The sequence below is a fragment of the Daktulosphaira vitifoliae genome, unplaced genomic scaffold, assembly GCF_025091365.1.
Source record: "Daktulosphaira vitifoliae isolate Bord-2020 unplaced genomic scaffold, ASM2509136v1 Scaffold_2, whole genome shotgun sequence".
Taxonomy (NCBI): Eukaryota; Metazoa; Arthropoda; class Insecta; order Hemiptera; family Phylloxeridae; genus Daktulosphaira; species Daktulosphaira vitifoliae.
In genome coordinates this window covers 26,790,899-26,807,967 of record NW_026099573.1, presented here as the reverse complement: position 1 = coordinate 26,807,967, position 17,069 = coordinate 26,790,899, and the positions used below count along the sequence as shown (strand labels likewise).

Sequence of the window (17,069 nt, the reverse complement as noted above, 5' to 3'; positions counted from 1 at the left end):
AACAAAAAATACTTTTAGTGTAAGTCTTCATTTAAGTAACATTATGTCATCTAATATTACGTTTTAGATTCATCATAGTGCCTTTCGTTTTATCATGCTTGATATTCTTGTTGATAATAATTGATACAAAAATTTACGTCCTTACTGTATATTATATCACTAGTTTGTATAGTGAAAATAACAATAACAATAGTATTATAATTTTTTTTTCAGTTACTGTTCTTTAAAATAAATTTTATTTTTAATTTCTTAAAAATTCTAAACAAACAGTAAGTTGTCGCTTATTTTATGTTATTTCCATATTTGGTAAGAAACGCAATGAGCGAATCGTATATGTTAGTAATGTGATTTTTTAGAAATAACTAATTCGAAAGTAAAATGAAAATAAATATTTTTAACGTAAAATATTTTTTTCTTGTTTTATTTTCATAATTAAATTTGGCAATTTATTTTTATTGTATGAAATTTAAAATAATTGCTAACTAAACTTTGTTTATAGTTTTTACTATATTCATTTGAAAATCAGTAATATAAATAGAAAGTAATAATTATATTTTTAATTTAACATTAAGAATCCTCGTAAAGTTAAAATATATATCAAAAAGTATAATTGACAAACATTATTTTAAAAATAAGCCAATTCTATAAATTTATAGGATATAAAACTATTATAGTATAATTTATTATAGATAATAAGTTTTCTTGAAAATTATTTAAATTATTTTATATAAGCATTTTTATTTTGGATACGATTCACTACTATTATGAATAGTAACATAGAATAATGGTTTAATAGTAGAGATTCTACATTAAACCTTTCTTTAAGATTTTGGTCCATTTTAAAGTGCCCCTATTTGAACTTTTAAATTGACTATATTTTTATTATTAAGTCATTGACTTTTTAATTTGCTCTGTACGTGTTATTTTTAATATTTTATAGTTTGAATATTACCAATAATGACGGATCCAGTTTTTCCTAGTCAGCATACAACTACTACAACAGTAACAAATACTGAAGTGATAACAAATTTTCGGTATGATAAATCCTATGTTTACACTCTTGCAGGAAAGTTAAAGATTGCACAAATTGTAAGTAAAATAATTTATTGACTTTAATAAATTTTTGATAATAACTAAATTGAATATGTTTAATCTTTCTCTTTGAAATTCAATAAGTCTTACTGTTTTTCAGTAGAATTCAATGAATTAAAAATATTTAATGAGTTCTTTTATATATATATTTTTTAATAATAATTTTTAGGTGAACTTAAAAACCTTAAAAATTATGTTTAAGATATCCTAAGTAAAACAAAAGAGTTTCTATTTAAAGTTTGGAACAAAAGTTTTTTTTCAAAATATTTAGTTGAGACGACCCATAGGATCTTGAACAAAAATATATACAACTTAACTTGACATCTATTTCATATAGTTTACGTCAAGATAGGGAATAAAATGTATGATGGAAAGGAACTTCCAATGAAGTGTCTTCAAACTTTTATAAAAATAATATTTACATCAATGTATACAATAAATTTACAATAAGTATTATGGCTAATAAAGATTTATCTTACAACATCTTGATTATATAATTAACTAAATTAAAAATGCATGTCCTTAAGCTTATCGACTTTTACAATTAATTTAGTTAATGTTTGCGTAAAATTGTTTAATTCTGACAGTATTATGCTTAGTGAGGTCAATACTATTTTATTCATAGCAATATTACTAGCAATTTTAGTTTCTTGAGCTTATGAAATACTATCCGATAAGTTTGTCTGTAAATTTGACTATAAGCACTGAACATACGCTATCTTTTTTCTTAGATATTGGACAGTCCATAGACTTATGTTTATCAAGACACTTAATACATACTGGTGTTTTGTAGCAACAATTAAGAGTATAGTTAAAAGATTGACAATTCCTACTCTAAAGGTCCTTTTTTTTCTTGCTTTTCAGATGTACTATAAAAAATTTTTGTATTAGCATAACTGTTCTACCAAATAAGTATCCTTATTTTTAGTTTATGATTTTAATTCCACAAAAAATAGTGGTAATCTATTATGCTTCTATTTATTGTTTTTATTTTTTTTGAGCTTTTCTCTTCCTTATTTGAACATTTGTAATATCTAGATGTCTGTTATCTGTCAATTCTTGTTTGAAATTATGAACGTCAGCTTGCTGATATAATCCTCAGATTACTACATTTAACATTTTTTTTGTCTTAAGCTGAAAATGTATTAAGTATTAAATATTAATAAGTCACATTTCTCAACTATGACTCAAATTAGTGTATATATAAATAAAATAGATCTAATCATTACATTTCTTTTTATTATGTAATTAATGTTATTCTATTTTTATGAGTACTGTTATGTTAATGATTATGAAATTTGTTTACTTCTAAATCCTTGTTTTTGCTTACACAACTAATGGTGCTTTATAAATACAATTTAAGTATGAAATTATTAAAATAATTTGTAAATGTAAAAATGTTAAAATGAAGTTTTACAAATATGTAATACATATTTAATTATAGCTTGTCACTCACTTAACAATATGTTTAATGAAGTTGACCAGCAATGTTAAAAAAGCTCCATTTTATACTGTTTGCTACATAAATACTATTGATAAAGATGTTGAGTTTTTAAAAACAGAAATAACAGTTGTATTTAAAGTTATAATATTAATTGTCAATTCAAATAGTTATCGTTAATGTTTCATAACTTAATTTTAGGTATGTGTGTTTCTCAGTATTATGACCCTCTCATTCTCTACTTATAATATGTGGTATCAAAATAGCGCTGTAACCTCTATAATGATGTTTGGACTTTGGTTTTCATTGTTTATGTTAGTGTTTTATTTATTCCACGTGGTTGAATGTTTTTATAAGATCCCATGGCTTAAAATTGTAAGTAAGAATTCATTATTATTAATTAAGAAAAATCATTTATGTATTAATCAATGACTTATAAAATAAAAATAATTATGAGATTTTGTTAATTTTATATTATTTGAATTATATATTATTAGTTACTTTTTATAATTTACCCTCAAGTTTTATAATGGTATTATTTTGACTTTTTATAGAGTAAAATACAAATTTCACTAGTTAACGTATTAGAAAATAACAAATATTGATCCAGCATTTTAATTGTTTTAATAATTTAAGTAAAGATTATCGGAAATATATAGGTAAAGTAATACTAGTAAACACTAGGCATTTCTCATCCACTTATCATCAGCTTGATGTGATTACAAAATTCACTATTAATGAGTATTATCAGTAAAGTTTACACACTCAACTTTTGGTACTAGCAGTATTACAGGTTACAAGTTTGCTAATAACACTCTGATAACTAAATGACTAAAATATGGTTAATAACATAAAATAGTATGAAAGTTCAACAAGTCATTAATTAGCAACAGCCTGGTATCAGCCTTTTGTAACCTTCACTTTTTATGTTACTTAAAAGAATCAACTTAATTATTTTATTTCACAACAGTGTATATTATACTATCAAGGATCTAAAAAATTATTGATGATTGATAATATGATAAGTATACTGAATGATTTTTTTAACACTAATCACTCGATTTCTCTTAAAATAATAATTATGTTAAGAAAATTATTTTTGTTATTTTTTAGTTTCATATATCATTATTTATCAGTTATTATTTTCAACTGAAACAATAATTTCAGAGATGTTAGATTCCTACCCTAAACTATCTCCAATTTTTCTTTTGCCTTAGGGCAATAAAATGTCTTCTGATGGGTGATTTTCAAATTTTAGTATACACATTATAAAATTTTGAACCCATTAACTCAATAAAACCAAAGTTATATCAATATATATACAGGATGATTTTTTTATTACTATCTTTAGTTACACATTATTCTTGAATTATGAACTATGTAATACTTTTNTTACACATTATTCTTGAATTATTAACTATGTAATACTTTTTAAGTTCATCCCTTATGCCTGGTAAGGGTGTCAACTTTGTTTTTTTAAATTGTAACACATATTTTTAATTTAATAAAATATTTGAGTTTTTAATTTAATAGTAAATGGCATTTGAATTTTTAATAAAACTTAATTTGTTTATTAGATATAAACATTTAAAGTTTCAAATTTTTGAGTTAATATATAGGTATAATACACAAGGGATTACAAATACAGGTAGCTAATTGATTTTTTATGACATCGATATTAGCAGGTACACAGCATTGTTATTATCAATGATAGTAAGGTACATTGTTGTGAGTTTATAAATACACTAACTGACAATACAAAAAGTATATCTATTGATAGTCACAATTGATAATAAACAATCCGTGACTGTGATAGCAATATCATAAAAAACCAATTAGCTACCTGTATTTGTAATCCCTTATATATTATACCTATATATTAACTCAAAAATTTGAAACTTTAAATGTTTATATCTAATAAACAAATTAAGTTTTATTAAAAATTCAAATGCCATTTATTATTGAATTAAAAACTCAAACATTTTATTAAATTAAAAATATGTGTTACCATTTAAAAAAACAAAGTTGACACCCTTACCAGGCATAAGGGATGAACTTAAAAAGTATTACATAGTTAATAATTCAAGAATAATGTGTAACTAAAGATAGTAATAAAAAAAAAATGTATAATTTATTATTATTCTGTAAGTAATTGAGTGGGTTATGATAAAAAAATCATTCTGTATATATTAAGAAATAAGTAAAGATTAAAGTTGTAGAAATTTCAAAGTTTTGCTACAGTTTCTAGATATTTATGCCCATACACACTAATTAAAAATAGCTAGTAAAGTAAAACTTAAAATAGTAATTTTTTTTTATTTAAAAGGGTTTACGAAAATAGAAAAATGATAAACGTCAAGTGTTATCCAACTATTCTTTACATTATCGTGCAATCAAAATTTCAAAACACTAAAGGAACTAACATAGGACTGTATAGTGACTTTTTTAATCCATATAAATGTTTTTACTTTTTTAAAACATTTAAATTTTTCTTTAAATTTAAAATTTTTTGAACAATTTCATAGGTTAATCACCAAAATAAAAATAAAAAATCTCATCGTTATCTTTATTTTATAAATTAAAATTAAGAAAAAAATGTTTGTTGTTAAAACTATACAGGGTGTCCTGCCAAGTTTTGACATTTTTAATAATTTTTGATGCAGAATATATTTTGTCAATTATAATTTTTACAATTTCAGAAAAAATTTTTTGTTAAAAGCATATATATATTTTATTATTTGTCTAATAAGAAACAAAACTAAAAATAAAGTTATTTTCAAAATTTTTTAGCTCTTACAAAAAATTTTATCAATAACAATTTTAGAATATGTAATTATTGATTTACAAGAATTTTAATATATAGAGAAATTATATAGTGCCAGTAGGTGAAGTTTGAACTAGTATATATTAATTATGCTTACTTCAGTTATGATACATACTCCCTCTATAAATTAAAATACTTGTAACTTATTAAATACTTATCCTAAAAAAGTAGATATTGACCTTATATATAATAATATATATCTTATTATAGAAGACCTAAAGATATTTGTGTATGTTACTATTAAATATTTTAATGGAGCAGATAAAATAAAGTAGGTTTCAATAAAATCATAATATGTACCTCAAATTTTGGTGATAATCCATTTATTTTAAGTTTTTATGATGTTACATACACCAATCCTTTTCATAGGTCTTCAATTGTTAGCTATTTTCGCAATGGTCCTTAATGTTTAAATTTTATATGGAATAGTCCTGATAAATTTTACTCAAAATTTATCATCTATTTATAAGAATTTATTTGGGAGCATTACGTCAATAGTAAATTTTATTACATAATTTGTATAAATTAAATTTTTCAACTAGGAAATGATCTTTAACGTTTGTTGGCCATTATTATATCTGCTTTCTGCAGCTATAGCAGCTTCATATATTGGAATGAACTTCAGCTATACACTAAGTTTGGTAAATATCCTTTCATTGAATATTTTAGGACTGCTAAATGTTTTTTAAATTATTGATATGACGTTTGAGAATGTGTACCTTTTATTATTATTAGGTTGTTAGAAAGTTAGATCCTAAAAATGATGATATCATAATGGTTCCAATATACTATCATATTGGTATTCACGAGAAATAAGAATGTTACTTATATTTTTATTTATTTATCAATTTTTTTTGTGTTCTGACAATTATATTATTTTTTATTTATCAAAATAGTGTATATAGAATGATTTTTTAAATAATATTCACTCAATTTCTTTTAGAATAATAATCATTTAAAAAAATTATTTTTAATATTTTTTAGTTTCATATATATCTTGATTTATCATTTATTAATTACAATTTTAATTTTAAATTTACCCTTGTGCCTTATAAGAGTATCAACTTTTATTCTTTAAATGGCAACATACATGTTTAACTAATAAAATAAAAAATGATCTAATTAAAAAAATGACTGGTCAATAACAACTTTTATTTTGTAAGTTATTACTATTATAAAATATTGTGTAGTGGTGAGGTGTGGGTTATATTATTTCTATCATTAAATATTACTCTCCCTGACTCATTTTCACTCTTTATTTTAAAATGTTAATAATACAAAGTATTAGTTGAAAAGTTATTATCAACCAACAAGTCTTTTTCTTAATTTGATAATTTTTTATTTTATTAGTTATTTACAATCAATCATTAAATATTAAATAAATAATAATAATTTAATAAAAATGTATTTGGCTCTGGGGGCATTGGGACGCAAAAGACCCCCTATATACGCCACTGCCTAAGAGATTCTTGAAGAATTCAAGTCTTCATCCATATAAATGTTAATACAACTCAGCAGACGCTTAACTCAGATTAATTATGAGCTAGAAATAGATTTATAATGTAAATCCGTTATGAATACACATTACGTTTTATATATTTTTGTTTAATTATTCTAAAAACATCACCAGCCAATTCTAATTTTTATTAATTAACTTAGATTCCAAGTAATGTATTGTAACTATCACTATTCCAGTCATGGGAGAAATATGGGTGTCCTAACCTCTCCATACAAATATAATTATATGACAAAGATACAATTATTTTTCATTTGGAGAGGAAGTGAAAATTTTTCTTATGTATATCTTGCCAAGATAAGACCCTATTTACACCACTTGTAACTTGTAACGGGTATAGTTGTGGGAAGTTTATTCTCCCTTAAAAGTAAAAAATATTTCTTCACAACTGTATGAACTTATCACAAAATTTCACAAACTTCAGTTTCCTTAAAATATTTAAATATACATATATATTCCAGGTTATCAGTATATTACTAATGAAATTAAATTGTCAAGTTTGTATCTAATATCAATAAATATATATATAATAAGTATATGATAATTAATTATTATAATTTAAACACAACAATTAGATTGTGACAAAATAGCAATATATATATATATATATTGCATATACTTATATGGAACTAAATATTTTTACAAATTAGGTATCTGCTCAATGCCATTTAATATACACTAAATATATCTGATAAATCCCTAAATTAATATAATTATTATAAATAGTTATCCATAAATTTTAAGGGTCATGAAAATTAACTATAAAATCCTAACTTTTTAATGATATATAGTAGTTAACCAGAATAGTTCTTCTTAAATAATCATTTTAAAATGCAAGTTTTTACTCACTCATAGGCTTTATTAAAATGAAATTACTTATTTAGTATAATATAAATATTTTTTTAATAGTATATTAGTTTATTTCCACTTTATTTAAAAAATAAAACTTAGGACACAATCTGTACTCATTTTTATATATATTTTTTTTTTATTAAATTTTATTAGTTTTTTGGATTTGCTGCTATGTTTGCTTATGGTTATGATGCTCTTTTAAAATATCATGCAATTCAACGTGGAGAAATTGCGCAAGGTAATAATGTTATGCACAAACAGACTACAATTTCAACATATTAATTATTTATAAATAAAACATTAGTATCTATGATTTAAAGTAACNACATATTAATTATTTATAAATAAAACATTAGTATCTATGATTTAAAGTAACATATTCATCACACATTAATTACACTTTTTAAATACTAATTTTAATTTGTTAAATACTTTTTTTTATAGGTTTGTTATAATAATTCTCAAATTAATCACTTAGTTATATTATAATATCAAGTATTTTGAAAGAAAATTAAACTACAGATTTATTGTTGGTTTTAATTTAAATTTCAACCTTAAATAGAATAAAATATTTTAACAATTTTTGTTAATTTTACATATGCTAATAATCCAAAGCTTTTTTAATTTAATTTTAATTTGAAATTTTGATCAGAATTTCATATTTTTCACATATTATTAATTTTTTATATGATTTATTGATTGTTAAAATATAGAAATATATATATATATATATAATACTAACTTTATTACTTAGTTATCTTGTATGTTATTTTTGTTAATCATTATATTTTAAATATACTAATTAAAAATAAATTAAGTTAACTTTTGTCACTTAATATTTTATAGATCATACTAATGTAATCCATAAATTATACTAATTTAATACTTTTTTTTTGCAGTTCTTTGAATATAAGTTTATTTTTTATTGTTCTGAACTTAACAATAATATTTTAAAACTACAACTTGGTACTTACACCTTTATTTTAATGTATTGTAATTTTAAAATCGCTATACTAGTCATTTTTTATTAACTAGTGAAATCTTACTATTTACAATGTTGTCATAATATTTGGGTGTAATAGTAGTTTGCAGATTAATTTATTTTACTACTTATTTGGTAATTTTTCAAATACTTTATTAAGGGCAGGAGGTCTCCTATTATTTTTATTTAACTAGAGTTTAAAAGTTATTTAAATTTTAAAGAAATAACTTGAAAGACTATTTATAGTGTAAATGATTTAATTTAAAGTTTTCATAAATAACTGTTATTGCATAAATCCATCCCATTTGGGTAAACCAAAAGTATTTTGTATACATCAAACATATTTTACTCATAGAACTAATTTTTATCTGATTTTTATAGTTACATAAGAAAATTAACCAATAAAATTAAGTATGATTAAAAATTTGATTTAAAAACACATATTTTTATACTGGAAAATCATTTTTTAATCTTATATACAAGATGATTTTTTTATCATGAGTGTGTTATAATAAAAAAATCACTCTGTATTCCCGAAATTTACTATTGATATATTAATTTCTGATAATAATTTAAAATCAAACTATACGTTAAATTAAATTTAAAAAGAAATTAGCTAATACTTGTGCACCTTTTTTTACAATATTTATAAATATAAAAAGAAATAAATTCTATTTACAAACATCACATTTTTTTGTAAAATCACTCGATAATAGTTTAAATAATTTATTTGTTAAATAAATTTATTTTATGTATAAATTTAATCAATATATGTGAAATAACAAATTTTAATATTCATTAAACCTTGTCCGTCCTATTGTACAAAATGTAACATTGATATTAGTATTGTATTAAAGAATTAAAAACACAAAATATTTTTGTACACTTATATTTGAACTATATATATTATGTTATAAATCATAAATATAATCTTGTTATACTTAAAATAAATTTTGTAGATTATTTTTGTAACATGGTCCTTATACAAAGCAGTAGTCTGGTTGACTTAAAAAAATTTTTAACATTGGAAAATTAATAAACCAGTAATTAACGAAATAGTAACTCATAATATATATATTTTATTACTTATAGCAAACAAAAAATAACTTCAGTTTAATTCTAAATCAATAAAATAACACAGAAATTACTTGATTATAGTAGTTATAAAGAATATTTACATACATACAATATAAAATTTTTTTTTAATAAAATTCATTTTCAATTATTATATGATAAAATTATTACTTGTATAAAGTTTCTTGTCAATGCATTTATACAAAATCTTATGATTAATTCTTTAATAATATGTAACGTCACAAAAAATTATCTGAATCATAAATCAAATTAAAGTGAAAGTTACTATATGGAAAAGATGAAAATAAAAATTTATATTAAAATATATTACTAAATTATAACATCAGGTTTGAATTATACATAACTAAACAAGAAAATCGATTATAATTTTCTTGTTGTTTGCATACATTTGAACATAAATAAATCAAATTGTTCAAATCAATTATTTAAATTTTTATTTTTGAAGATGTCTTATTTTATATTCAGTGATGCTAGGTTAGAATAACTATTTCCAGGTAAAAAACGAACTTTTTCCATAATGTTTAAAATACTTTTAGTTCTAGGGTATTGTTGTAAAGTTATAAGAAAATCATTAACAGAAATTGTTTTTTTTTCAATAAAAAAATCTGTTAATTCATAGGATTCACTTAATTCTTTAGGATAGCTATTATCAGAAGTTCGTTTTATAAGGTTTTTTAAAAAAAATTTCAAAACGCTGGATATTAGTTCACATACTTCTTTTTCAACATCAAGATTAATAGTTTTATATGAAGTTGATGATCCTATAATATTAGCTATAAATTTAGTATGAATTGCTTCTTCAGTTGATTTCGGTATAAAATTATGATTAATAAATTCTGGTATTTCTGAAGGACTGGAAGGTTGACTTGGTATATATCCCAATAAATTTTTAAAAAATATATTACTTGATTCTATGGGTTCATTTAGGTATTTATACTTGGTTGGATTCCTAGCAATTTCTTCAGCTTCTTCTAAGTCTTTACTCATAATTGGTAACCAATTAACTATACTAGTAATAAATTCATTATGATATTTGATATATTCTGGTTGAATAATTTTCCGTATTTCTTGATCAAATATAGTTTTTGGCAAATTACCATCAAACCAATAACTAAGAACTTGATGGTAATAGGATTTATAGCTATCTCCTAAGATCATACATACCCTATGATATTTTTCAAGAACATTTCGATCGTCAACAAATGATTCAATTTCATCAAAATTTGAAAATGGTAACATTTTTGCACAAAATACTAATTATGCCTCTTGCTACGTTCAAATATTTGCATGACAAAAGGTAATTTCGATATACATTAGTACTTTTGAATAATAAGAAGAAAACTTTCCAATTAGATATCAATTAATTGTTAGTCATGATAATACATCTTTGATAAAAGAAAAAAACGGGTTACTACCATTTCCAGAATACCACAAATACTACTATTGTGGACTCCTCAAATTCACTACAACTTACTATTTTATAACCACTTAATGCAGTAAAATAAAAAATATTGAACTGTCTTTTAACTAAATAACTACTTATTCTAAGTCCAGAAAAAACCAAGAATTTTAATTACACACATTTAGTTATTCATATAAATTTCGTTATTTAGTTAAAATAACAAAATGATTATACGTCATAAATCGGGAAAAAACCTTTGCCACGAACTGATAATAGTCCTACATTTCAAAAAGATTACCGATATTTAAAATACTTAAATGTAAACGTAGAATTACTCACAATAATTGGCTAAGTGGATGATAGAAATAAATGACATGACTCTTCGTTATTTCACAATTAAAAGAAGGAAAAAATTTATCATATTTATAACACCTATACTCCTTCTTGTATATTCGTTCCTTATTCTATTCTCCTAGTTTTTCTACTCATCCATCTAAGCATTCTCATCTTTGCTACACTCACTCTCTATTCTACTTTCTTATCAACCGCCCAACACTCTGAACCATACATCATAGCTGGCCTTATTACAGTCTTGTAGAATTTACCTTTCAGCCTCAGTGGAATTCTTTTATCGCATAAGACGTCAGACGCTTCTCTCCACTTCAACCACCCGCTCTTAATTCTGTGTCTTGCATCCTCGTCAATACCACCACTCTTTTGTACAACTGACCCTAAATATTTAAAACTCTCCACCTCTACTATCATGTCCTCTGTCTATAATGTCACTGACCTCCTCATTTCACCTACCTCGTGTTCTCCTATGTCAAACTCGTACTTTATATACTATGTCTTAGTTCTACTTATTCTTAAACCCTTTTCTTCAAGAGCTGATCTCCACGCCTCTAGCCTTTGATTTATTTCCTCCCTATTTTCTCCTATTAACACTATATTGTCAGCAAACATCAACCTACCAAACCCAACCTGCCTCGCACAAAATACTGTCTCCATTGTTGACTTACCAGGTATAAATCCAAACTGGTTTTTAGATACCGATGTCTCATTTCTTATTCTCTTATCTATTACCTTTTCCCAAATTTTCATATTATGACTCATAAGCTTTATGCCTCTATAATTTCCACACTCCTGTATGTCACATTTACCTTTAAATATCAGCACCACAATACTATTCCTCCATTCATTTGGAATTTTCCCTTCTAATAAGATTTTATTTAAAAGTTCCTTCGACCACCTTATGCCAACACCGCCTAATATATTCCATACTTATAATTTTATCCATCACTATGGAGAATAAATAAAGGCTTCTTATTCTCTTATCTATTACATTTTCCCAATTTTTTATACTATTACTCACAAGCTATATGCCGCTATAATTTTCACAATCCTCTTTATTACCTTTACCTTTAAATATCGGCACTAGAATACTATTCCTATGGAATTTTCCCTTTTAATAAGATTTTATTTAAAAGTTCCTTCAACCACCTTATACCAACACCGCCTAATATTTTCCATACTTTTACTGGTGCTTCCATCTGGTTCTACTGCCTTATTCATTTTCATTGATACCACAGCCTCCCATAATTCTTTCTCACTAATTAAATCTACCAGTCCCTCATTTCACGGATATCCTCTAATGTCTCTTTGGGTACTCCTCATTCAGTAATTTTTTAAAATACTCTTCAACACTTATGTCAACACCTCCTAATATTTTCCATACTTCTGGTGGCACTTCATCTGGTCCCACTGCTTAATTCTTTTTCATTTATGTCACAGCCTCCCATACCTCTTTCTCACTAATTAAATCTACCAGTCCCTCATTCCATGAGATATCCTCTAATGTCTCTTGAGTACTTCACATTCAGTAATTTTTCAAAATACTAAATAATATATTTCCATCTTTTTTTCACATCATCGTCACTCGAAAGTACCTTATTATCAACACTTTTTATACACATTATATAATAATAATCTTTAGACCTTTTCTCTCTTACCTTTGCAAGTCTATAGATTTCTTTCTCGCCTTCCTTTGTTCCTAGCCTAACATACAACTCATCATACCTCTTAAACTTCGTCTTACTTACTGCACACATGGCTTCTTTGCACAAGAACTCCATCCAATCTTCTCTCCTTTTTCTCTTCTGCCATATTTCTACTATTACATATAGCCATATGTCATTTATTTTTATTAGACACGTCGCATATTTTTGGTACCACGTTTAAAGGCGAGTTCCATTGACTATTTGACTTTTTAATGCTACCTTGCTTTAAAAGATTTTTTAACTGTTTATCAACTTCTTCTTTATGACACATAGGGTATTTGATTATTTTATATTAATTGGATGAGTATTGGGAGTAATTATTTTATGTACAATTTGATTAGTATAACATAATTTATCACAGGGTAAAATTAATATATCATTAAATTGATTGCATAAATTATTAATAGACGACTTTTCTTTGCCGTTTAAATGATTTAATTTAAGGTATTGATTTAAAACAGTTAATTCAGGGCCGTACCTAGAATTTTGTTTTTGGGGTGGTTTTAATTTTTTGATGTTAGTATTAAATTTACAATTATATCATTAAAATTAGTAGGTATAAAATAAACTAAAAAATAAAAGTTTATTCATAAAAACCCATATTATTTTAATACTACTGTCAAATATTAAAAACACATTTGAAGACTTAATCTTATAAAAACAAAATTATATTTCACCGTGACTGTAGTGAACTATAATATATAATTTTTACTTCATGAAAAAAATAAGGTTAAGAATATAAAAAGTCAATTTGGAGGTGGTTTGAACCCCCAAAACCACTCTTGAGGTACGCCCCTGAGTTAATATATTATAATTATTAGTGTTATTAATTAGTGTTAACATTATTACAATTGATATTATTTACATTATTATTTATGAGCACAAAATCTTGTGGAAAAAATCAAATTTAATATTATTTATAGAAATCGAAACATATTTTTCTTATGTGCTTAAAATAGATACGATCGCATAATTATCTTTGATTTGTGTTATACAACTTCCAATAAAAACGTTTTTGTTAATTACTATAAGATCATATATAATTCTAGTTGTATGATTAGTATGGGTCGTTTTTACTTTAATGATAGATTCTGACAAGTCTAATTTCGTAAATTCATGTGACCCTAAAAACTTAACATGATTAAAAATAAATTTAGCATTTTGTGAGGGGTCTAGAACATTTCGTTGACACACTTTTTTTTTTTTATTATTCTCGACCGGCTTATTGTGAGACGCCCTAGAACTGCTGTTAGGCATTACTTCAGGGCGGCCCACGCCGTCTTAATAATTCACACCACTATGTTGTGAATCAGCCCGAAATTAATCAAGAGCTGATTCGCAACGTGATGCGGCCCCTTCTCGCTAATCGGATCCCAGAGTGGGAATCGTTAGGGAGGGTTGGCAAAATAACTCAAAAACAATAACAAGAACCTAAGACACCGGCCTAAACCAGCGCCTCAGGTCCTTCTGTGTAGGGCGGCGTGGCTGCCTCTATCTCAGACGTTCCGCTTCCTCCTTCTATAACAAGATGGATTCGGCGAACGCCTGGACGGCCTCCACGCCTCCCGGCTCCTCAACATCAGGTTTATCATGGACCCGACTCGGAACGTGGACCCTAGTCCCGCTCCTGAGCCCACGCCTCGCACAGGAAGAGGGTGTGCAGAGCGCTATCAGCCTCTGCAATCAGAGGTCCATGCGATCCGAACTGTGGTTTCACGTCGGCGCGGGTGCTTTACGAATACGGTGCAAGTACTCGTTATAGCAGCCGTGAACGGACATCACTTAGGTGACACGATAAGTCATTTCACCGTGAGTCCGGTCCACACAAATCCAGCCGATCGGGTCCTGTGAGGGACCTGGTCCACTCGCCTCTTGTCGTTTCCTCCGAGAGGCGAGTCCGCCACCGGAGCATGGTTATCCGCTTGAGCGCCAGCCGTTGGGGCGACTTTCTGAAAATAACCCCGAATTTTGGATAGCTTATTAATCGATGGCTATTGATCGCGGAGATACCGAGTTTGCGGTGGTAATTTTAGTTTTAAGTCCCTTAAGTAGTACGCGGTAAAATTAAGACCTCATCTTCGCATCGAAGCTAAAAAACATTACAATAATAATATTATTTCCTTTACACTCAGAGAAAAACCTCGATCTATATAATAAATTCATCGTTCAATTTGATAAATATATCATTACTATTGAACCTATGATATATTTATCAATATGATAGAGAAAAATTGTAGTGGTTTGTTTATCATTATAACAATGATGATATTATTGAAATAATGAAATACTCTATCAATATAATAAGTATAACTTTGTCATATTGATAAATTCATCGTACATATGACGAATTATTATTGTATATCTAAATCACTTTGATAAATAATTTTTCATGGTGATGAAATAATTTTTAAAGAATTAAGTAAATTTTTTTCAATATGATAATGAATTTTTATTAAATTAACATACCAGTGTACAAATAAAATCCCATATTAAATTATAAATTTAATCTTAATTATGGTAATAATTTACTTAAATAAACACGTTATTTAATATATATATTGTGTAGTATTTATAATATTAAAAATAATTTAATGAACAACTTTTAATTTTTCAATAGTAAATTATAAATAAAACCTTTACACATGTGTATTTAAATAGACATATGGAATATAAACTGAAACGGCGTATTTATCACCTTTTATTTTTAATGAATTTTAAGAAAGCTTACAATCTGTTTATAGTATAAACTTTATACATTGGATGTAAAATTAATTTTAAATAATCAAATAAAAATTAATAATTTACAAATAATTAATACAAATGAAAAGAAGAAAAATATAAAGTGAAAAAATAAAAGGATTTTTCAATATAATATTAATATAATAATATTATTTTACTATTTTGTTGAGATCATGTAGCACTTGTTTTACTGTTTGATGGGAGTAGTCGTTCTTTAAAAATAATTTGTAGTAATATTGTTGAATAAATGTCCAGACAGCGCATGATGGAAGTGGGTATTCTAAATTAAAAACATGGAATATCTTAAAGCAGACATCCACTGCTCTTATTATTGAAAAAATTTTATACTTGATGGCATCAAAATATAATAATATATCTCGTGGTTTTAAAATCGTGCCAATAATTAAAATGAATGGTTGTATTGGCTGATTTCTACTTTGTAGTAATGCGATATAAGCTTCAGCTTGGTCAACTGTCTCGTGGAAACTAATTAATGAATTTTGAGAGTCCTTTATAGAATATTTAATGATATTTTTTTTTCCATTTTCATCTCTCGTCACTTTTCTCGACGTTGGCACGAAAAGCGAGCTTAATAGATAGAAGAATGCTGTATTTTTTCCACCTGACCAAGAAAATAATTAATTTAATGCTAAAATATCCTTTTATTAAACTGCTAAAATATTTTGATTTATATTTATAATAAAGTATTATTACTTTGACAAATGTCTGATCTTTGAGAAAGCTGTTCTACAAGTATTTTGCTATCTCGGTCTTTATTGTGTTTTTCTATAATATTCATAATATCTTGGTAAGAATCATCAAATGAATCGACCATCATACTATTATATTTGATAAGTTGTTTAAAGTCAATATCCACCTACAAAAATGTAATCCTTAAATTTAATTATTTTATGTATAAGCAATACATTTTACATACGAGTTTATATCCAAGGGGTAATCTATAACTAGCCCATTCATTTATTATTTCGTTTGTTTCTTTAGCCTCTCTAATCTTTTTAAGTCTAAAATTGACAGTAGCACCCCAATACTCTTGTAACTTCGTAAATGG

The 17,069-nt window shown here is 25.2% G+C and overlaps 2 protein-coding genes across 5 annotated transcripts; one reads left to right on the top strand and one right to left on the bottom strand.

Annotated features, from left to right (window-relative positions):
* LOC126897206 (MARVEL domain-containing protein 1-like) lies at positions 1 to 8,358 on the top strand. 4 transcript variants are annotated; one of them, XM_050670620.1, is made up of 6 exons: positions 110 to 269; positions 941 to 1,089; positions 2,735 to 2,908; positions 5,900 to 5,998; positions 7,879 to 7,963; positions 8,170 to 8,358. In XM_050670620.1, exons 2-6 carry the CDS (start codon positions 958 to 960, stop codon positions 8,178 to 8,180), a joined length of 501 nt encoding a protein of 166 aa, XP_050526577.1. In that variant the 5' UTR covers positions 110 to 269; positions 941 to 957; the 3' UTR covers positions 8,181 to 8,358. The 4 variants fall into 4 exon arrangements, with proteins under 4 accessions (XP_050526576.1, XP_050526577.1, XP_050526574.1 ...); XM_050670617.1 differs by lacking the exon at positions 8,170 to 8,358 and adding an exon at positions 8,102 to 8,167 and having other exon boundaries at positions 7,879 to 8,049; XM_050670619.1 differs by lacking the exons at positions 110 to 269; positions 8,170 to 8,358 and adding an exon at positions 1 to 19 and having other exon boundaries at positions 7,879 to 8,044.
* A 7,382-nt stretch (positions 8,359 to 15,740) lies between these two features.
* Positions 15,741 to 17,063, bottom strand: LOC126897208 (uncharacterized). Its single transcript, XM_050670621.1, has 4 exons — positions 16,938 to 17,063; positions 16,715 to 16,877; positions 16,349 to 16,622; positions 15,741 to 16,280 (listed from the first exon to the last, which is right to left on the bottom strand). The coding sequence occupies exons 2-4, from the start codon at positions 16,836 to 16,838 to the stop codon at positions 16,172 to 16,174; spliced, it is 507 nt and encodes a 168-aa protein (XP_050526578.1). The 5' UTR covers positions 16,839 to 16,877; positions 16,938 to 17,063; the 3' UTR covers positions 15,741 to 16,171.
* Positions 17,064 to 17,069: the final 6 nt, after the last annotated feature.